The following is a 22,668-nucleotide window of genomic DNA, read 5'->3' as shown; positions in this document are numbered from 1 at the left end:
GACTACAACATGGAAAGAGGGGTAGCATCTCAACCGTCTTGTTCCTAAGTATTACCCGAGAGACCTGAAGTCATGCCCTCCCCAAAACTTCACATAACACATTCCCTTCTTATCACTGGGTACCCTGCGATTTTCTTTATCTTGGCTATTGTGAAAATGCTGCAAGGATCATGGGAGTCTCTGGAAGGCACCAGTCTTATTGCTGTGGGTACATACCCAGTGTAGGGTTGGCTAGGTTTTGTGGTGGTTCCCTTTTAGGTTTCCAAGGTCTCTGCAAACCATTTTCTATAATGGCTCTACCAGTTTACATTCCTCCCAGCAGTGTGCAAGAACTCCCCTTTCTTCACATCTTCATCAGACTTGGCTATCTTTTGGCAGTTTGAGAGTACTCATTCTAATAGATGGGGAGAGGTTCCTCCCTCTGGATTTGATTTCCATTTTCTTGGAGAGTAGTGGTGGCAACCTTCTCATCGTCCTGTCGACCATCTGTATGTAGGGTCGTAAGGGGAGGTGACCTTGTCCATTGTCAAATGCACAGAAGTTCTCAGCTGATTATTACTGGCTCCTGGGAGGTATTTTCCCAAACAAATGACAATCCTGGCTCTTCTGTTTATCCATCTTCTCTTCCTCGTATGCGTTCCAGATTCTTATGGTACCAAAGGTTTCTGATTCAGCTGATTTCATCTGTGCTTGGTCCTACATAAATACCCCCTCTCCCACCTTGCTGATTGTGCCTTTTACCAGATCAGATGATAGTTCGAGTTTATCTTTATTTTAGTAACTTCTATCCCATCTCAGAATACTGTGTGAAAGAGAAGAAAATCAAAGCAAGAAGAGATACTTAAAAGATTTTTATGATTGATGTCTCAAGGAAGGAGAGGACCAGTCTGCAGCAAGGCCCCAGTTTCCCTGCCAATTAGTCAGAGCTCCGTACAATACAGGAGCTGAAAATCCGTTGTCTGTCTGACACCCATTTTGTGTTTCCTCTATGCCGACTCCTGTCATAGCTTGACACCTAGCAGAAGTGACAGATTCAATCCTGGAGTTGTAAGTGTGTGGAGGTCATCCTATGCATCAAGGGTTCAAGCTCCCTGTGGAGTTTATAGGTGGCCTGAGGTCCTCATGGTGGGCGGGGGTGGGTTATGCATAGGAAAAACACTAATGCTGAGCAAAATGGCACAGCATGCAACACTGCCCTCCTCCTGGGCAAGCTGCAGACAGGCAGCATTCAAACATGGTACTCCCTCCCACTAAGGGACCGCAGGTCTCATGAGAGTCCGCCTCCCACTCCATCTTCCGAGGTCCTGACTGTTCACTGGCACCACTAACTCTGCTTTTATCCCAGCCTTTTTCTCTATCAAATTAGTGGTGTGAAATATATACACGAGACTCATTATAAAGTAAAGACATGATTCCTCGCCTAATTCTTCACATATTGCAATAATACATGGGTGGAATATGCGGGAACTTAAGTCTGTACTGTTCTGCCTTAAGTATAATATCTGATCAACACAGCAAGATTTTCTATGCAATTTCCTTTGAAGAACTGATTTGAAAATGAGCATGACAGAATTAATGGTCAGAGTTGTGTCCCCTTTCCAAAGAACATTCATCTGCTCTGTTCTCTCAAATCCTCTACAGCATCTTAAAAAAAAAAAAAAAGAAAAAAGAAAGAAACAATATTAGTGAAAATGGTGGGACCCCTGTGTCACAGCGTTCACGGAACTACATGCGGAGTGGCCCCTCTAATCAGGAGTGTGTATTTCTTTTGCAGTTGTGATGATGACCTCTCAGAAGACAGAGATGAACTTCTACATGGCATCTCAGAGCTGGACATCACCAACTCGGACTGTTTCCCATCCCAGCTTCTAGTGCATGGGTCTTTGGCTTTTCCCTTAGGGCTAGATACCTACCATGGCTGTGTGATAGCCGCTGCCCGCTATGGCCGGGGACGAGTGGTCGTTACTGGTCATAAGGTGTTATTCACTGTGGGTAAACTTGGCCCATTTCTGCTCAATGCTGTCCGCTGGCTGGACGGGGGCCGCAGGGGCAAGATTGTGGTGCAGACGGAGCTGAGAACACTAAGTGGTCTACTCGCAGTAGGCGGTATAGACACCAGCATTGAGCCCCAACTGACCAGTGATGCAAGTGTCTATTGCTTTGAACCCACAAGTGATGTAGGCATTAAGGAGCTGCAGGAGTTTGTAGCAGAGGGTGGCGGGCTGTTTGTTGGAGCCCAAGCCTGGTGGTGGGCCTTTAAGAACCCAGGAGTGTCCCCTCTGGCTCGCTTCCCAGGAAACCTGCTCCTCAACCCTTTTGGCATCAGCATCACAAGCCAAAGCCTCAACCCAGGCCCCTTCCGCACCCCTAAAGCAGGAATAAGGACCTACCACTTTCGTTCCACCCTGGCAGAGTTCCAAGTGATAATGGGCAGGAAGAGGGGGAATGTGGAGAAGGGCTGGCTAGCTAAGCTGGGACCAGATGGGGCAGCTTTCCTGCAGATTCCTGCTGAGGAGGTCCCTGCTTACATGTCCGTGCACCGACTTCTGCGGAAGCTGCTAAGCCGCTATAGGCTCCCAGTGGCAACCCGAGAGAACCCTGTAATCAATGACTGTTGTAGGGGGGCCATGCTTTCCCTGGCCACGGGTCTGGCCCACTCCGGAAGTGACCTCTCACTACTAGTCCCAGAAATTGAAGACATGTACAGCAGCCTCTATCTGCGCCCCTCAGAGTCTCCCATCACCGTGGATGTCAACTGCACTAATCCAGGTACAAAGGCAGGAGGACGGAAGCCTAGTTTTATGGGCAGCAGCAAAACAGGGACATGAGATTGCTGCAGTGTTTGGAGTTTGATCACCTGCAGAGGGTCATCACTATCTTTCACTATCTTCCTCTTCAAGAAGATAAGGGTTGGGTATTAGGCAGTGTCTGGCAGAATCAGAGCTGTATAGCTGGGGGGGGGGGGGAGTGGCTGACGTCATGAGGGGGTTTGTGTAGCACTGTATGGAGCAGTCTGCCCTTCCTGTCCTTTGGCAGGCACGCGATACTGCTGGATGAGCACCGGACTCTACATACCCGGAAGGCAGATCATAGAGGTCTCCTTGCCTGAAGATGCTGCCGCTGCTGATCTGAAGGTAGGGCGACTCCCCACCTCAGGACGTGATGCAGAAACCCGATGCTCTGACTAGCCGAGTTGGCAGGGTCTGCATAATGCACTACTGACAATTCAGTTTTTAAACACTTTTCCCTTCTTAATGGTGAGGAAACTTTGTTTTGATATGTAACGAAATATATCAAAGTGATACATTTTGGAGCCCAGGACATCTTGCCTCAGAATAGCCATCTCCGCTCTTAAAATTTGTGTTTTTGATTTACATAATAGAATTAGGACTAAGAGACCTAGATAGAAGGTTCCCTGACATTCTATAAGCATTCAGTCAGTGAGTATCACCTTACTTTCTGTCTCATAACTTAGGACATATGAACTCAAGAAATGCTATTCTATGACTACCATATATGACATCATCAATGGTACATGGGGTCATAGCCTAATCCCCTTCCTGAGTCCATCTCCTGTTCTTTCTTCTACCACCCACACATACGCCATGTGACTATGAGGGTGATTTCTCTGCTTCAGATACAAATTGGCTGTCATACTGATGACCTGACCAGGGCCAGCAAGCTGTTCCGAGGCCCCCTTGTGACTAACCGGTGTTGTTTGGACAAGCCCATGAAATCCATCACCTGCCTCTGGGGTGGCCTCCTTTACATCATCGTACCTCAGAATAGCAAATTGGGCTCTGTGCCCATCACCGTGAAGGGGGCTGTCCGTGCTCCGTACTACAAGCTAGGTAAGTCAACATTATAAGGGCACATTGAGAAGCGGCAGGCTAAGAATGAACAAGTTTCTGGGGCTATTTAGTACAGAAGACAGGGGTAACCAGTGGAGGGAGGTAGTTGGTTTCTTTAAGTTCTGCTTTGGTGCCAAGAAAAAAATATTAAATCATACCCATAGGGGCTTCCAAGAAGGGTGGAGAATAGGGACGGCTTTCATCTCGGGGTTCTCATCTGGGGTTCAAGTTGCAAGCATGTTTCAACTTAAGGGACTTGGAAAAGGATGGTTCAAAGTCTGTTGCCTCTCTTCATAGGGGAGACATCCCAGGAAGAATGGAAGAGGCGTCTCCAGGAACATCCTGGCCCATGGGGAGAGCTAGCCACCGACAACCTCATCCTGACTGTGCCAACGGCAAATCTTCGAGCTCTGGAGAATCCTGAGCCACTGCTCCGCCTCTGGGATGAAATAATGCAGGCTGTGGCGAGGCTGGGTGGTGAGCCCTTCCCTTTGCGTCTGCCTCAGAGGATTGTGGCTGACGTACAGATCTCAGTCGGTGGGTATTCTGAGTGATCCTTGCTTCCCCAAGTATTTTCTTCCTTCTTTCCACAGCCATTAAGGCGAAAAGAGTGAGAATGTTCTTTTGCTAGCAAGACATGTAGATGTATTCATTGTGGTTTAAATGGAAGCAGGAGAAATTACATCAAAATAAATATTAGCTTAAGTTAGCGTGTCATGAAATCAAAGAAATCAAAAGATGCCATTAGAGCTTTGTTAGGTTCTCCCTGGGAATCTTAAGAAGTGGGAAAATACAGCAGAGGGCCTTCACCTAGTTGAGGTAACTGGAAAACTCAGAACACAGAGCTGTTTGAAAGTGAGTCCAGAAGCCTAAACAAAGAGGGTGGGTACAAGCATGGAAGCACCATAGAAATTTTTCTAGATCCTCATTTTTACACTGCATGACTTTATCTTGCAGTGTGTTGTCAATGTAGGTAATCCCACATTGAAGGATGGGGCAGAGGCATCTTCAGAGAGTTTGAGAAAGGGTTATAAATTAGTCTCACATGGGTACCACCACCACCCCACCCCATAAAAGCAGGACACTCAAAGAGCAGCATGAATGGCCTTCAGCAACCTGTACTCCTCCAGGGCTCAAATCAGAAGAAAGATGAAAATGTCCCTGTAGAATGAGCACAAAGAAAATCTGGAAGTTGTCTAGGTTTGGATGACCTCTTGTAGCAATAGGGGTGTTAGAAGGAGCCGGGGGCTACTGTGTGTTTTGGAAAAGAAACACTTCACAGACAGACTTAACGACGAGATGAGAGGATGCTGACCTGCCCTTCTTCTTCTGTATCCCCAGGCTGGATGCATGCCGGGTACCCCATCATGTGCCATCTGGAGTCAGTACAGGAGCTCATCAATGAGAAGCTCATCAGGACCAAGGGGCTGTGGGGCCCTGTGCATGAGCTGGGCCGCAACCAGCAGAGGCAGGAGTGGGAGTTCCCACCACACACAACTGAAGCCACCTGCAACCTGTGGTGTGTTTATGTGCATGAAACGGTTCTGGGAATACCTCGAAGCCGTGCCAATATTGCCCTGTGGCCCCCTGTTCGGGAAAAGAGAGTCCGAATCTACCTAAGCAAGGGGCCCAATGTAAAGAACTGGAATGCCTGGACTGCCTTGGAAACATACTTACAGGTACTGGGAAAGACTGTAGGGTGATAAAGGAAGGGGGACATCCAAGACCACATGGTTAAATAATAAGCCAGGGACTCTGGAGACCACCTACTCCATCTGCTTCTCAGATTCAGCCCCATGAGTCCCTGCGAGAGTCTAGGGCTAGCAGCCCATAATGATGACTCTCCGGGCAGTACTTTGTGTGACCCTACAAAGTGTACAGCCCTGCACTGGATTATACTCCCATAGTGTAGTAAAGAGTGCATCGCACTGAGAAATCTTAAATCTGGTTGAGTTACATGGAGTCCTATAAATACACTCTATTCTCTGTGGCTTTCAAGCCAAGCATACCAGTGATTGAAACCAACCTCTCCTACTTCATAGCTCTCAGGCCTCCCTCCTCACACATTCTATGACGGGTTGTGACCAATTTTTTCCTTCGATGAGTATACTGCTTCCTCGCTATGGAAAAGCTTTGCTGTGATAAGGCTTTGCCACAGATTCCACTGTGTATAGACACTCCTGGACTCCTCTCTGCCTTGGAGCTGGAGGTTCACCTGGCCTTTGAACTGACTTTCTCTACCCCAGTTTTTCAGCCCCAGTGCCTGGATCAGTCCCTAGATCGCTCTGGGGAGTGGCATCATCTTGGATTTAAGCCTGGCATAATTTATTCTGGTTCTCCCAGCTGTTTAAACCCTTCACTGTCCAGGCTCGGCGCTACTTTCTTCTCTTTATGTGCTCATTCCTGAAGGGAAGACATGTTTGTTCTAATAACTACCAAGAGGCCCCTGAACCCCAAAACCTCGTGACCCTGGCTAGCGTGGGCTCATTCCGGTAGCCACATGAAGGTTACTTTTAAACAGGCCCCGTGGCTCGGTCAAGTATGAGCTTCTTCTAGTGGCCCCAAAAGATGGCAACTTCTGAAATTCTCATTCTTTGTTATAATTATCTAGACTGTCTATAGACGTCTACCTGATTCACTCTCCTCCCCAAAGATGATTTTTAGTGGCCTTGTGAATTAGTAATAGGATGAATGAGGGTTTGGGAGAGTTCCAAGCTATGGGAATTTAACCTGGCAACTGTGAAGGCTAATGAGGATTAGCTCCACCCCAGCCAGTTTTAAATCCCCATCTTCCTATCCCATTGTTCTCCTCCTGATCCTGTGAATAGAGGAACGGGGACAGTGTGAGTAACACTGATCACTGGAGCTGCTTCTGTGGCTGTCACTCACCGCGGGTCTGCCAAGCACTGTCCTGGCCCTGACACTTTTCTTAACATTAGTAAATGACAGAGGGGGGCCTGAGGCCCGCGCACAGAATGATCCGTGGTGGATGAAAAGCTAAATTTAGCAAGCTGAATTGACTAACTTCGCTTGTGTGTGTGTTGTGCCTTATTTTGGTAAATGGGGCTTCTCACCTGCTTTCAACTTTCCCTTCTAGCTCCAAGAGGCCTTTGGTTGGGAGCCGTTTATTCGTCTCTTCACTGAGTACAGAAACCAGACCAACCTGCCGACAGACAATGTCGACAAAATGAATCTGTGGGTGAAGCTGTTCTCCCAGCAAGTGCAGAAGAACCTGGCTCCGTTCTTTGAGGCCTGGGCCTGGCCCATCCAGAAGGAATTGGCTACCAGCCTAGCCTATCTGCCTGAATGGAAGGAAAATATAATGAAATTGTACCTCCTCACACAGATGTAAGGAGTGCCCATCGAGGTGGCAGGTAGAGAGGTTTGGGGAGGTAGGCAGAGGCTGGGGTTTACTCCTCTACCTCTGTCTTCTAAAGTTCTGGCTTTGTCCTCTTAATTCATTGCTCCTGTGTCTTATTCCTGGCTTCTGTCTCTAGGAAGCGGGTTAAGAACACGGCACAAAGTGAAGCCAGACTTTCTTAGGAACAGGCCTGTGTTTAGGAGCCCTACCCCTTTGCTTCTCATTTGTCAGGCACCCTCCTGACCCTGTACTGGCCCAGTGCTGGGAGCTTGGGCATTTGTGTCTGTGCTGACCATTGATCTATCATGATGGGCCATAGAAGGCAGTCTTTCCCTTGTCTTCGGGATAGGTATAAAAGTCTCTGCCTCTTGGGGTGGTCATGGAGTGTCTGATTGATTGTTTTAAAGAAACCTGTGAACTATATGGTGCATGCCGACTAAGGGTTGCTTCATTTCATGCTGACCCATCATTCTCTTTCAGAGCTCAGAGGTTAACAGCAGCCTTTTTCTTAGCAGACTCCTTGTGCCCAAACACTAGGTCTTTTATTGACCATTTGTATGTTACTGGCAAGATCCTTGACTTGTCCATGGCTCTATGATCTCATCCTATAAATTGGGATCTATTTCATATGATTATTGGGAGAACTGAGCTTTGTAACGCCTCTAAAGGTGATTAAAGCAGTTAGAGGGTGTGAGAAAATGTCATATTTAATTAGCCCAAAATTATTATAGAGCTAGACTTCTCTTTTAGGTGGTATTAGCAGATGTGGTCATAGCCTTTTATGGTTTTTAAGCTGATATATGAAAAATATAAAACCGGCATATATTAATAAGACGCCATGTAATGTCTAATGTATGAATACAGTTTTTTATATCTGAATTGGGTAAAATGCATCTGTCTACTCCAGCATCTATCATTTCTTCAGACAAAATGCCTTCAAAATCATTTATAGTTTTTTTAAAACACAGTGCATAACTGTTACTGAGGGCCAGTGGGTAAAGACACCTGCTGCAAAGACTCAAGACCTGAGTTCAATTCTCAGAACTCATTTAGTAGAAGGAGAGACCCATGCAAGAGCATGTTGTTCTGTGATACACACACAAGCACACTAAACAAATTTAAAAGAAATGATTTATCTGCCCTACCCTATCTTACACGACACATACCAACCACTAAGGTGCTTTTGGTACTTTGCTTTATGAATCTAAAGCAAGGATTCAACACTCACAATGGAATTTTTTGATGGTTGTTTGACACCAGGCCTCTCTATCTAGGTAGAACTGGCTGACTTCAAACTCGGTGATCTTTCATCCTCAGCCTCCACGTGTTGGTGTTACAGGTGTGCACAGCCACACCTAGTTTCGCAATGCAGTCCTTTTTCTTCTGTCTTTCACAGCTCCTTAGAGTTGACCTCTTTACCCAGTCCTTTCAGTTCAAATTCCTTCTTTGATAAAATCCAGAGTGGAGATCTTAACAAAAACCAGAACAATCGTACGATAGTGTTTAGTGTTAGCAAGCAATAGATACCCAGCTTTTTATATATTTCCATAGGAGATACAAGACACCATTGCTGTCAAAGGTTACTGATTACACATATATAGACAACTTCACTTTGGAGCAAGATAATTTCACAGAGCTAACCCAAATTTCAGTACTTACTACACATTCAAAGATCTCTTAGTTTTCCCCCATTTTCTTTTAAAGTTTCTTTCATAGTTTTAATGAGTTTTACAAGTTTTAATGAGCCTCTAGGATTGATGTTTTGCACAACCAGTTTCCCCACTTATTTTCAATTTGTTTTAGTCTAATCTATTTTATTTATATAGCTTGTTAGTGGGTGACTGTACAGACTATAAAGTTTGTGTATGTGTTTCTTTATCATGCAACTTCTCAATTCTAGATTTATTTCATGGATATTTATTACCGAGGCATTTTGAACACAAACATTCAATCTTAATAAAATAATTAGTTTCAATTATGCGCTATTAAGCGTGTGCCAGGCATTGTTCTGGTTCCCATTTATAGGTTTATCACTTACTCTTCCCAATAATCTCATTAAGTAGAAATTATTATCACTCTTATTTTATGAATAAGTGAACTGTATTTTATGGAGATTAAGTCAGTTATGTGAGACTCCACTGCTTCAAACTCATAGACCTATGAGGTTGAAGCCAAACATTCTGATTGCAGATTGGGTATTCATAATCACCATGCTTTGAATAGGCAAATAAAGAAACAAGCCAGTAACACAGAACATTTATCCTCCTGCTGGCCAGAGCATGGGCTCTTCATGCTTAGCCCATATCTAACCTTAGCAGGACAAAAGGACTCTAATTCTCCAGAACACCTCTGGAGAGGGAGAATTTAAATCAGACTCCTAAAATGCTTCCCGGCACAAATGTGATGAACCATTAACATCAGGAAACTCCTTAGGTTCCAGTTATCCAGACTGTTTGTCCCTCTCCCCTGAGTACATGAGAGCATTTTTGGGTTTATTGGATTTTGAATATGATCTATTTTAGTGAAGTACCTGATTTCCCCAAGTCCCAAATGCTTCGTGTTTGCAGAGAGAAAATTGGATCTTCAATCTTTTAGGATAAGCTTTTTCCATTCTCACTCCTCCGGCTTAATCTGTCTCCGTTCTCACCCTGCCCCTTTAATCTCCTTTCAGCTGTAAAGCCTGGGATCTTTTCAGTAAAGTTGTCTATGCTGTTTCCCTGTCGAAAGCTTCCGGTGGTGCTGCCGATTTAAGATGATGGACTAAACCTGTACATTTGCCTTCCCTCCTTTCCCAGGCCCCACTGAAACTGAAGACAAGGAATGCAAAAGAGAATTGAGACATGGCGAGGCTCAGCAAAGGAAACTGAAAGCATTTGGTTGAAGAAGATCACAACAAATTTCTGGAAGAGATAAAGTGAATGAAGCTTGCTAATGAATGGGAAATGTGAAGGCACGTTTCAGACAAAATACACTGATCTGATCATCGTAACCCCAAAGAGACTTGAGCACTAGAAAGGTCTAGCTACTAAATAATTGTACCAGTTGTAAATTGATCCCCCGTTCTACCCTGCCCCAACCCTTGTACATAGAACACAGAAAATCTACCATTGGTACTAGTGAAGCTGTTATTGTTATTGTTGTTTGAATAAAGGAATCAAATAAACCACCAGAGGAGAGGGAAGAATTGGTGTTCCAAATGATACTCTTTTCATGGAAATAAGTGGTCCCATAGGCTTTTTGTTAAGTTTCTTCTGGGTCTAGGAGAGATTTGCCGGAGGAACAGAAGTCCTTTCAAAAGACAGTAGTTAGCACAGGTTCTTAATGTGGACTTGCTGACAGGAATCCCATGCATGGAAGGAATCAAGGGAGACTCCTATGAAAAGTAACAACTTAGATGTAAAAAGATTTAAAAAATATTATAAACTTAAGGAAAAAATTCATAAATTTTTAAAAAATTTTGGCCATCTCTCCAGAGAGATCTGAGTGCATTTGTAAGATAATATACTAAAAGGAGATTCTGAGCAAAATAAAACTGCCAAAAATATTCAGTAGATAGACTGGAAAATGAAATAGAATGAATCTCCCCACATATGCAACAAGATGAAATAATAGGAAGGAAAGAAAGAGAAGTAGACAAGCACTGTTTAACCACTGTGAGTTCCCAGAAGACAGGATGTAGATAGCATGGATGAACAGAGAAGAAGAAAGACTTGAGGAACACCAGAGTGAGGGGACCTAATGCCAACTACATCTAGGTACAGTGCTAAAGAAAATGAAATCATAGGAGTGCCCAGAGAAAGGAAAACAGTTGAGCCAAACCTGGATGAGAAGCATCTGCCAACTTCAGCTGCAGCACTGAATGCTAGAAGTCAAGGAAGCAATCAATTTACTTTACTTTTGAAAATGCTTGTTTCTGGAACTCCATATGGGTCAGATTGTCGAGAGTAATGTAGAAAGAAAGATAGCTTTTGGCAGATGAGTTTTTAGAAACCCTCTTTCCCTCCTCTGTACTCTTATTAAGGAAATTTTCTTTGTTAAAAAAAAATGAGGATTAAAGTCCCCAAAAAGGAGGAAAGTTGTCCTGGACAATGGTGGACCTTACCCAGGATGTCTTTGTCTTAAGTGGAAGTTATCTCGTAGACTCGTTTTAGAAAAGAACACCGCCGTTAGGCTCCGAAAAGAATGTGCCAGAATAGTTCTGAGTAAATGAGACATTTGGAGATGTGGAAGACATACAGTCTTCTATCACAAAAAAAGAAAAAGAAAAAGAAAGAATATGTATAGAAATTTAGGTTCAACTGTGCAGGGAGATAGAATGGGATAGGATTCTGAATGGACTATGAGAAGAGACTTGATTGACCATTGGCAGTAGGTAGATAAGTTTTGTTTCCAGTGGAACTGGCATATGACATTGGGAGTGTATATATATATATATATATATATATATATATATATATATATATATATATCCACGTGTCTCAGTAAAAACTGTTTTATAGCCAAAATAATGTAGATGCCCCTTATAGGTCTTCAGTGTTCTGATCACCTAGGAACAAGGCCTGAAAGGCTAAATGTTCCACCCAGAACAGAAGTGGGAAGTGACATTATCCCACTGAGACACAGCAGAGTGGAGGCTGGATTCATCGGGAGGAGAGGAGGAGAGGGAAGAGTGGGGCTACTTGAATATTCAAAGTGGGGATGAACACAAACTGTTCAATTAATGGAACACAGCTACGTGGTTAGTGTCCTGGTCAGTGCTGTACATTAGACCCTCAAAAGAATGAAAAATGACATATGTATAAGATATTTGGAGAAGGGCAGGCAGGGGAAAGGTGGAGATGATGTATGTTAAATCCTTATCTTTTGTAATGGTGAATTATTAAAGATTGTCTAAAGTTAATAAGTCAAGAGATTATTGTTCAAACATGTTATTTAAAGGTAGGAAGCTAGCCACCAAGAAGATCCAAAAAATAGATATTGTTAAAAAGCATCGAGGAAATGGGATTAGAGAAGGAGGGTGGGGTGGGAACTGTGTTTTCATTTCAAGGTCCTCTGTATTATTTAATTTTTTTACCTTGTGCATGTATTACTTGGAAAAGTTTGTAATAAACCAAAATAAAACATCCTTCAGAGACTTTATATTGACTAAGATATGGTTGAACCAAAACTATTGACTAGCTGACAAGGGTAGCAAGCATTGGTGTTCATCCAGTGTGCCAGTCTAAGTGGTCACAAGTCCTCCATGACCCTGTAATTCTAGCTACTCTGTCTGACAAGATTCAATCCCACCTCACCTCCTCTTATTTCTCCGGCTATTCAACAGAACACAAAACCTGCTGCTGTTCTCGCAGGTCTTGTAATTAAGCTTCCTGTCTAGCAGGCTTGCAGTACTGTGGAATGAAGGAGTGTCTGTAAGGCTGACCGTGGGGCTGTATTACTCTTGGATCTTCAGGCAAACTTTATTTATTAAAACACAAATGAAAAATTACTCATTCTGTTGCTTTGGGGAGGATATGCAGCGACTACACCTGAGACCAAGTATCCCGTAGGCAGCCATTCCCTGGGTTAAACCTCCTGTCCTTTCCGTGAAGGAGCAGGAATAAGCTTGAATTCTCTGACCTTTGATCAAGATGGAGCAAGATTCACCTCTATGGGCGGTCTTAATATCTACAACACCAAGTAACCACACCCTAGGGTGGGATATCTTGTTTGTAGCCTCTTCTTAAGGCAGACCTCTTGTCAATAACTTTGAAAGAGCAAGAGTAGGCATAAGCTTTCTGACCTTCAGTCAAGGTGGAATGGACCCATTTCTGTAGGCCACACACACAAAATGAACCTGAATATTCATTTCCACTAGATTGTGTGTGTGTGTGTGTGTGCATGTGTGCATGTGAATAATCTAATAAAGAGTAGTAGAAAACATTTTCTTCAGTACCCAAATTACCTCACTGAATATGTAACCTGTGTGTGACTGGAAACTAAGTTGGTAAAAGTTGTGGCTTCATTTGACTTTCAACTTCTCTGGTAAACTAAATTAAACCACGGGGATAATTGCCTCCCCAAGTAAAATCAAAACTGCTTCAAATGGGGACTCTACAGACACATCTCACTCAGCGCTGAGGAGCACTTGCTACTCAACCAGAGGATCAAAGTTCGATTCCCAGGACTCACTTGACAACACACAGTTGTCTGTAGCTTTAGTTTAGAAGAATCTAATGCCCTCTTCAGGCCTCTGCAGAACCATGCCCACAGGCAAAACACCCATACACATTTAAAAATAATTTTTAAAGAAACATTCACAGAATCATCATAACCATCATCATTAGGACTTTTGTACAATAGCTACTCAACATTTGAATGCCCTATTTTAACCTAGCAAGTAAATTCATTCGTACATATTTTCATTTACCACAATTTGCATTTACGTATACATTAACCCCAATTGTTCTAGGGCCTAGAAATAAAACTAATAAAACAAACCTTTTGCAATTCTAATTTCCTTTCTGTTGCCGTCAAAAAAAAACACCGTGATCAAAAGCAGCTTGAGTAGAAAAGGGTTTATTGGGTTTATACTTCATAAACCATAGTCCATCATTGAGGGAAGTGGGTACAAAACGTCAAGCAAGAGCTCGACGCAGAAACCATGGAGGAATTCTGATTGCTGGCTTTCTCACTACCCCATGCTTAGCTATCCTTCCTATGCAAACCAGGATGACCTACCTGCCCTGGGAATGATACCACCCTCAGGGAACTGAGCCCTTTGCATCAAATAATAATAAAGGCCATGCTGATGTGAGCAATCCCACAGTTGAGATTCCCTTCTCAGTTGACTCTAAGCTATATACAGTTAAGGTAATGTTGACTAGGACACTGGTCCTCAGGGTGCTATGTTCTAATGTGAACATAAATATTCTAGAAGAAGATGTGATGTGGTATATGAAGTATCATGAAGAAAAATATTGTAGATAAGAATGGAAGAGTGAACGGATGGGTGAGGCCCATAAAATGGGCACATTTGCTGCTTTATGTAATGTGATCTAGGGAAGCTTCTGAGGGTGATATTTAAGCAGATCCTAAAAAAGAGTAATGCAGCATATCATGCAATTAACTCAAAACAAAGGGAAGCAAAAGTATGCGGAGCACATAGAAGAAACACTAAAGCCGATGCTTTGGAATGCCATCAGTAAACAGCTACTTTCCCAGATGTAAATCTTTTTTGATGATATTAATTTTTATCGATATGCATTTGTATATATCTTCACATGTATATATCATGTGTCTGCAGGTTCCCAAGGAAACCAGAAAGGGGCATCAGATTCCCCTGGAGTTGGAGTTACATGTGAGTCACCCAGCACGAGTGCTGGGAACTGATTTCTGGTTCCTCTTTGAGAACAGCAAGCATTCACCACACCCAGCCCATCGTTTCAGCCCAGACCAAAGTGTGGGATAACCATTAGTAGGATTTACTGAGTGTTACAGTTTTTAGTATGAACGTGTTCCCATCCCTACCCCCCAAAACACTCCTGGGTTAAAAGCTTGGACTCCAACAAACTAGGTCCCTTTAAGAAAAGGGATCCAGTGGAAAGTTTTTCATTAGGGATGTGGCCTTAAAAGAGATGTTGGAACTTTGACTCCTCCCTCTCTCTGTTTCCCAGAGGGCATGAGGATCAAAAGGATGCTAATGAAGCCGCAGGGCGATTGGTAATGAAAAGTCCCCAGACTATCTTGATACAAAATATACAGCTTTAATAAACAGAAGTAAGACTTACAACAGCTTACACCAGAATCCGAACGATCCATCCGGATGCGGGAGCCAGGCGAAAAAGAGAGCTAGCGGAGCGCACTTGTTAGGTTTATAGGCAGGCTTTAGCCTGAGGGCAGCATGCCCCAAAACAGAATGTGATTGACTGAACTCCCCTATCATGCTACACTACACATTCCTTACCATGATGGTCTAGCTTATCTAAAAGCAACAGGAAATGGACCATAGGTAGAAATATCTGAAACTTTAAGCCCAGACAGACCCTTCCTTTCTTCAAGCTTATCATTTTGGGTATCTAGTCACATCAATGCATAGCTGACAAACACACTGACCTAGTGGAAACTTACAACTTTTGAGTTTCAACTGTGAAACTTCAAAATTAAATTGCATTTTTCAGTAAACGTTTTGGCTTCTCCTTTCTGAAATTACTCTCCAATAGGAAGCAAAGTAGGTTCATTTTAGTGGTTGCTATGCTTTTTGCCAAATATAATGAATGGAAACACAACTCTAACCATTAGCACACTAATATCTGGGTCCTTATCAATGATCTGATGCATTCAGGAAAATGGAAATTTGAACCAAATTCATATGAAGAAGATTGACTAAAAATATGACTTGGTTTACTCAGCCATGGACATTTTAGTCTACTTATTGGAGTTCATCTGGACATAAGATTAGAGTACTGGGTAACTCAGGTCCCATGATTCCAGGCTTCCCCTTCCACATCCACCTGCATCCCACTGGCTAAACTGGTGTCTATTTGGCTTCAGTTGAAAGTAAAGACACCCATGGTCAGAAAATCTCAGTATAATCAGAGACTTTGAAAGAATTGGTTTTAATATCATAAGAAATTTTGAGAGAGAAATTAATAATTATTTATGGTTTTAGAAAAAAAGTGCTAATTAGCAGGCATGTTAACTTACTCATTCTCTGCAAGAAGTTTTTTGTTTTTTTCCTAGAAACTTTGTTTTATGGTGCTGAGGACCAAGAGGAATGAACATGGTTAGGTAAACAATCTATCCCTAAACTATTTTTCCCATCCTTCCTGTGGGCACATTGACCATTAGTGAGTGCCAGTTCCCACCCTCTAACCCCTCTGGCATCTCAATACCTTCAGCCTGAGTAAAATTGTGCATAGAAATGTCTGTGAAGGTATGGGCACCATATTGGTTTTGTTGAGTAAAGATAATTTGTCTACTATGGCTAGTGAATAGGATATTTCAGAGTTTGAGAAACATCAATTGTTAGGTTCAAACTGACATAATTTTGCTGATTCCCAAAAGTTCAAGTCTTCCATAAATACTAAGGTTTATATATGACCTAGAGGTGGCTAAGACCACCCTTGTCTCTTACTAGAGGAAGAAATCTAGACAGCAATCTGTATCTCTGCAGCAGTAATGTGTTCTAATCTGTCACTAGAGTATTAGCGGTTCCCACCACAGATCTTCCACGCAGTTCTAATACAAGCAGACAGAAAACATAGGTCCTAGTTAATTTCACAGATCTACCAAAGAAGAATGTGAAAGTTTTCCTTGCCAGAACTTAGGACTGGCCACCTGCCAAAAGAAGCTAAGGAGTTCAGGTTCATAGTTTTCAAGGAAGGAGATTGATGATTGTCCTTGGAGACAGACTGTGAGGTACTCTGAATAAAAGTTATCACAAATGTAGCAGAGTATGAAATGTGCAATAGTGAGTCTCCCATGGATGCTCAAGTTAATAATAATAATTAGAAGGCAACTTTCGTGAATAGACTGGAAAAGCAGACTGTGTGGAGTTATATTTATAATAGTGCTTATGCTCGTCTCTCTCCTTTAAGAGGAAGGAGCCAAGATGGGATTCCATGTGTTAGACATTTATTAAGGGAAGTGGCTGTTAGATGATGTGAAGAGGGGCCGAGAGGAGGCTGGGAGTAGCAGTAGACTGCAGTGTAGGCGAAAGAAGAAAGCAAAGGCTGACATTGCATACAGATCTCATGGAGTTTCTTCAAGACTATTGCGGAGTCCTTGAGCTAAAATTACCATCAGCTGCATCCCTTGTCTTCCAGGAGTGCCCAGGCCTGCTTTAGAATTCCTGGTACATTCAATCACTGGCTGGGAGAACCCTTGGGCAGTATTGGCGCCAAGGGTTCCAGGACACACCAGCTGAGACCGACTGGCACTTGCATGGCCTGCAGTTGGAAATCTGAGAGCAGCACACTTTCACGGCCAGCACATTATTTTTTATTAAAAACAGCTGGAGGCACCTGCTGTGGACCATCTCTGGGGCTTAGTGAACCTCTCCAGTGACTCACACCAGTCAAAGCACATCAGTGGACTCAGCCATCTCGTCTCCTAAATTAGATCAGAGCTAATCTTTTCCACATTCTTGAGAACATTATGGGAAAGAATTTACAAGACCACATTAAGTTAAACTTGTGGCTAAAAATAATTGAAGAAGGACAAGGACTATTAATTATACTTCATAATTAGAACACATTTATATGAAACTATATTATTCGGCTTAGTGGTAAACTGGAATAACTACAGACAATGCCTTCTAGTCTACAAAACTACACCAACATACCATGAGTAACAACAGCTATTCAAATTTTCTATTGTACAGAGGACAATTAAGTAGTTTTAGACGTCGGAGAATTTTCAGGAGGTCTTGTTCCATCAAATCACATTAGCCCGGAAGGAATCCACTGATTCTCATCTTCTGCTGAAACAAAAGCAGATCCTCTTTCCAAAGCAATATATCCTTAGACCCAAATTTTGAAGTCAATGTATCTTTATGTTGGTTTAACTTAGCAGCCCCTAGAATTATCTCTCTGCAGTCAAAAAAATTCAAAGAAAACACAATAATATACTAAATCTAGACTATCTCTGTATATCCCATCTTTAGGTGACTTATTTTTCTTTACTCTTTTTTTTCACTTTTTTAATGATTTTATTGAACTATACATTTTTTTCTACTCCCCTTCCTGCCTCTCCTCCCCTCCAATCCTCTCCCATGGTCCCCCAAGCTCCCAATTTACTCAGAAGATCTTGTCTTTTTCTACTTCCCATGTAGATTAGATCTATGTAAGTCTCTCTTAGGGTCCTAATTGTTGTCTAGGTTCTCTGGGATTGTGATTTGTAGGCTGGTTTTCTTTGCCTTAAGTTTAAAAACCACCTATGAGTGAGTACATGTGATAATTATCTTTCTGGGTCTGGGTTATATTACTTAATATGATGTTTTCTAGCTCCATCCATTTGCCTGCAAATTTCAAGATGTCATTATTTTTTCTGCTGTGTAAATATACCACATTTTCCTTATCCATTCTTCAGTCGAGAGACATTTAGGTTGTTTCCAGGTTCTGGCTACAACAAATAATGCTGCTATGAACATAGTTGAGCACATATCCTTGTGGCACAATTGAGCATCCTTTGACTATATACCCCAAAGTGGTATTGCTGAGTCTTGAGGAAGATTATTTCCTAATTTTCTGAGAAATTGCCATACTGATATCCAAAGGGTCTGTACCAGCTTACACTCCCACCAGCAATGCAGGAGTGTCCCTTTTACCCCACAACCTCTCCAGCATAAGTTGTCATCAGTGTTTTTTATCTTGGCCATTCTTACAGGTGTAAGATGCAATCTCAGAGTTGTTTTGATTTGCATTTCTCTGATGACTAAGGGTGTTGAGCATTTCCTTAAGTGTCTTTCAGCCATTTGAGGTTCCTCTGTTGAGAGTTCTCTGTTTAGGTCTGTCCTCTTTTACTCTATGACTGTTTGTACTCTTTTATATTACTACTACTGTCTCTTTAAAAACTTTGTTTTAATTTTTTAAACTGTTTCTTTTTATAACTGTATATACTCCTTTTCTTCTCTCTCCCATGCCTACGTACATGTTTTAAACACATTGTTATCCATCCAGAGGTGTATTTCTGTCTAAATCTGTCTTTATTGTGTATCTGTAATCATTTTCTGACCAGGAATGCTTTTTAAAATGCTAAGCAGCATGGCTAGGACTAATTGGCTCCACCTCATCCAACATTGGCCGAGGTAGGTTAACCACCAGCTCTATGAGCCATGCTTACCACCCACATCCAGGGATGTAGTAGGTCTATTTTACCATTAAGCATGTTGTAGCACTCTGCTCACAAACTCCATTTAAATGCTCCATAGCCAGCCCTCCCAAAAGAGCCAGAGCTCTTCCTGCCAGTAAGAGGCAGTTGTTTTTTTAAGGGGTTGTATCTCTGCTTTCAGCCAGCAAATAGAGCCTTTCTGAAAATAATGTGACTACCAAGAAGCTGCATTTGGCTCCTGTTTTGGAGTTCTAGAAGCACTCATTTTAAGCTTTCTTAGGTTTTATGTGAATGTACATTGCCAAATGTTCAGGCATCTTTGTAAATGGAGACTACTTGTTCATTTCCCAACTGCTCTGACCTGAATGATTTTACAGAATTAATTACAACACTATCTGACCAATAGCTTAGTTGTATTTCTTTCTAGCTCTTGCCTCTTGAATTTACCCATTTCTGTGTATTGGCACGAGGCTGTGGCTTACTTGTAAGAATCTGGTATCTGTCTTCTTTGGCAGCTACATGGTGTTTCTCTGACTCAGCCTACTCTCTCTATATATCTCTTCCAGTCTGGCTATAGTTTCTCTGATATAGGCCAAAGCAGTTTCTTTATTAACAAATGATAATAAAACATATTCACTGCAAACAGAATAACATGTTCACAGCATAAAACATAAACATCCTAGAAACTTCCACAGTCTTTAGAATGTCAAACACTTTACAATCTCCATCCTTTAAAATATCCAACATCTCTTGACCTAGGGTGTGGTTACTTGGTGCTTTGGCTATTAATATGGTAACTGCTTTGCTTGTTCCTTGCATCATGGTAAAAAACGTTTTTGTTGCTGGGTGATGTTGGCGCTTGTCTTTAATCTCAGCACTTGGAAGGCAGTGGTGGGCAGATCTGTGTGATTTCCAGGCCAGCCTGGTCTATAAAGTTCCAGGAGAGGCAACAAAGCTACGCAGAGAAACACTGTCTCAAAACCAAACAAATAAAAAGAAGTTTTTTTGCTTTCTTCCCCTCCTTTGGATTGGGGTATTTATTTAGAAATCATGAGAAATAAACAAGGGCAGATTCAGCATTCACTGAGTTGCCCTCCCAACTTTATCCTATGTCTCTGTATCTCCTTGATATCTGTCTATTCTGCCTGACATTTCCAATCCATGTGCCCCTACTCTGGAATGTATGAACCCATCGTGGCTGGATCCCAACAGAACATACATATATTCAAGCATGCACATGCATTTGAAATAATTAACAAAAATCATTTTAAAAAGAAACTGATGTTTTCCACTATATGACTTTAAAAAAAATTAGACAAAATTCACTGGACTGCAGTCTTGGAAGCAATGACTGATAGTACATAGCAAAAAAGGCTTGCTTTCTAGAGGGAACTTCCTCTTTGACAACAGGGGTGCCACTGGTAGTTTAGTAATTTAAAGAAATCAATTGGGCCTGAATCCTTGGAGAAAGTAGGAACCACGGTGTCAATGAAAGGTGGAAGCCCAATCAGAAATTACCCATGTGGATGACACGTGTCTAGGTTGGGAACCCAGGGTTATAGGGAGTCAGTGGATGGCAGCTAATGTGATCATCACTGAACTTTGGGAAGGACACCGTAATGATGCCAAGATGCTTTGGTAGTAAGAGTGCTGGTTATACAACTTGCAAATCTGACTATGTATGGATTTTTGAATAAGTAATTCTGAACTGTCACTTTATTTAAAATAACTTGGCCATGAATATCTTCTGTTCAATAACCATGTATCCATTTACATAGAGTAAATTTCTAAGACTGAGATTGCTAGGCCATGGAAAACATGCATGCATTTACACACTTTAATAAACATCCCTGGCTTTTCTTATTCTTCTTACTAATATTGCTTGTTCTTTTAGATTTTATTTTTTGGTTCTTCATGGCAGTGAGTGGAAGGAAGACATGGCTTGGTTGTAAAAGTGAGCCTTGCCGATGTATTTTCCACCCTAAAACCAAATCAGTAACTGGGCACAGTTGTATGTTGTAATGAATCTTTTTCTGTCCCACCAGCCAACTCCCAAATAATGACGTGAAGACTTTTTTTTATTAATTATGAAATCTCAGCCTATATCTCAGGTTTATTCCTAACTAGCCTTAACTATGATGTAAAGCAACTATTTACATGTGGTGCTCTTTTCCACCTTGTACCTCCCATTTCCTCTCTCAGCCCTCTCTCCTGCATGTCTAGATTCATCCTCAGTTCTTCTTTTTGCCCAGAAGTCCGGCCTATACCTCCTGCCTAGCTGTTGGTCATTTGGCTCTTTATTAAACAATCACAACACTATATCTTCAAACAATACAAATATCCCCAAATGGTATGCATGTGTATGCATGTGTGTACACATGTGGGGACAAAGTGTGTATGCACATGTGTATGGAGGTCAAAGAATGACCAGTATCATCATCAAAGATGCTATCCACCTCCTTTGATACAGGCTCTCTCATTGACCTGGACCTTGCCAATTAGGCTAGACTGACTGGCCAGAGAACCTCAGGGGTCCTCCTCTTGCTGCCTCTACAGTGCTCTGATTACAAGGATGAACCACCACACATAACATTTTAATGCAGATTCTAGGGATAGAATATCTAAATGTTTGGGATGTAAAAACTTTACCAACTAGCCCCTCCCTTTGGTTCTGGGTTTGTACAGATCCAGAAAGCAACACAAAACCACTTGCTTAATTTTTCTAGGAATATACCTTTAACATTCTCTAGCTTGTTTAAAGTAAGGGGGAGGGCATGTTCATTCCTTGTCTAAGACATATCCTGTCACAGGCAGGGTGGTTTCTGGCAGCTCTGTAGCTTGGCAGTCTGAGATCAGGGAACAGGCAGGGTCTGCTTTTCCTAAGGCCTTCCTCGTTGGGCAGCGATCGTTTCTCTGTGGCATCACACAGTATTTCTTCAGCATTCCTGTCTCCTTTTCTTCTCATAAGGACACTGGTTATTGTTTAACGGGTGGGGATGCCACGTTAATGACTTCCTTTCAACTAAATCATCTCTTTAAAGACGGTCCCTGAAAATACAGTTATATTACGAGATACTGAGCATTACAACTTTATTCGAAAATTCTGGGGAAAGGGCACAAAATATTAATGTTAATAGTTTACTATACGAGATCTCGTACAAGAACGGCAGCCCTGGACTAAATCTAACTTAACTAAAGATATATTTGATAAAGTTCCAAACAGAAACACAGTCAACATTTGCCAGCTGTGGGCTGAAGTCAAGGAGGGAAGGCAACCCCTGGTGACCATGGAAGGACATGAATGAAGTGCTAGAAACAGAAGCTGGTTATAGTGCTGACCCTCCTCCCGGCAGAGAGTGAATGGCAGGAAAGAGTGCCTGGTGTATACAGAAAAGCGTGGACGAGAGTCTAGCCAAGTAAACTTTCAGGTATCACAAAATAAAAATGCAAAGCTATGGACAACTTTTCAGCAAGGTCCTGGGGTAGATGCCATTCACCCATGAAGGAAATGAGCCAGGAATCTGCCTTGGCAAAACAGAGAGACTGCTGGGAAAATTCAGCATGGTGTTTATGAGAATAACTAGTGCTTTTTAATAATGCAAATGGAAGACGAAGCACATAGTCATTTTAAAAACAAATGTATAA

The 22,668-nt window shown here is 42.2% G+C and overlaps 1 protein-coding gene across 4 annotated transcripts in view; it reads left to right on the top strand.

Moving 5' to 3' along the window:
• LOC146889658 (TRPM8 channel-associated factor 1) overlaps positions 1 to 12,351 on the top strand; it is a 46,612-nt gene extending 34,261 nt beyond the window's left edge. For 3 of the 4 annotated variants that reach the window (XM_087901853.1, XM_087901855.1, XM_087901854.1), the window contains 7 exons: positions 1,775 to 2,769; positions 3,037 to 3,134; positions 3,638 to 3,851; positions 4,149 to 4,388; positions 5,193 to 5,530; positions 6,949 to 7,199; positions 10,008 to 12,351. In XM_087901853.1, the coding sequence (XP_087757979.1) occupies positions 1,775 to 2,769; positions 3,037 to 3,134; positions 3,638 to 3,851; positions 4,149 to 4,388; positions 5,193 to 5,530; positions 6,949 to 7,199; positions 10,008 to 10,017 (2,146 nt within the window). In that variant the 3' untranslated portion in view covers positions 10,018 to 12,351. Of the gene's footprint in view, positions 1 to 1,774; positions 2,770 to 3,036; positions 3,135 to 3,637; positions 3,852 to 4,148; positions 4,389 to 5,192; positions 5,531 to 6,948; positions 7,226 to 10,007 lie in introns of all 4 variants that reach the window. The other variant, XM_087901852.1, reaches the window with a different exon arrangement.
• The last annotated feature ends 10,317 nt before the right edge of the window (positions 12,352 to 22,668 follow it).

Source organism: Myodes glareolus, chromosome 25 (assembly GCF_982192425.1).
Source record: "Myodes glareolus chromosome 25, mMyoGla1.1, whole genome shotgun sequence".
NCBI classification, from domain to species: domain Eukaryota; kingdom Metazoa; phylum Chordata; class Mammalia; order Rodentia; family Cricetidae; genus Myodes; species Myodes glareolus.
The sequence above is the reverse complement of the archived record's forward strand: the minus strand, read 5'-3'. Positions and strand labels throughout refer to the sequence as shown.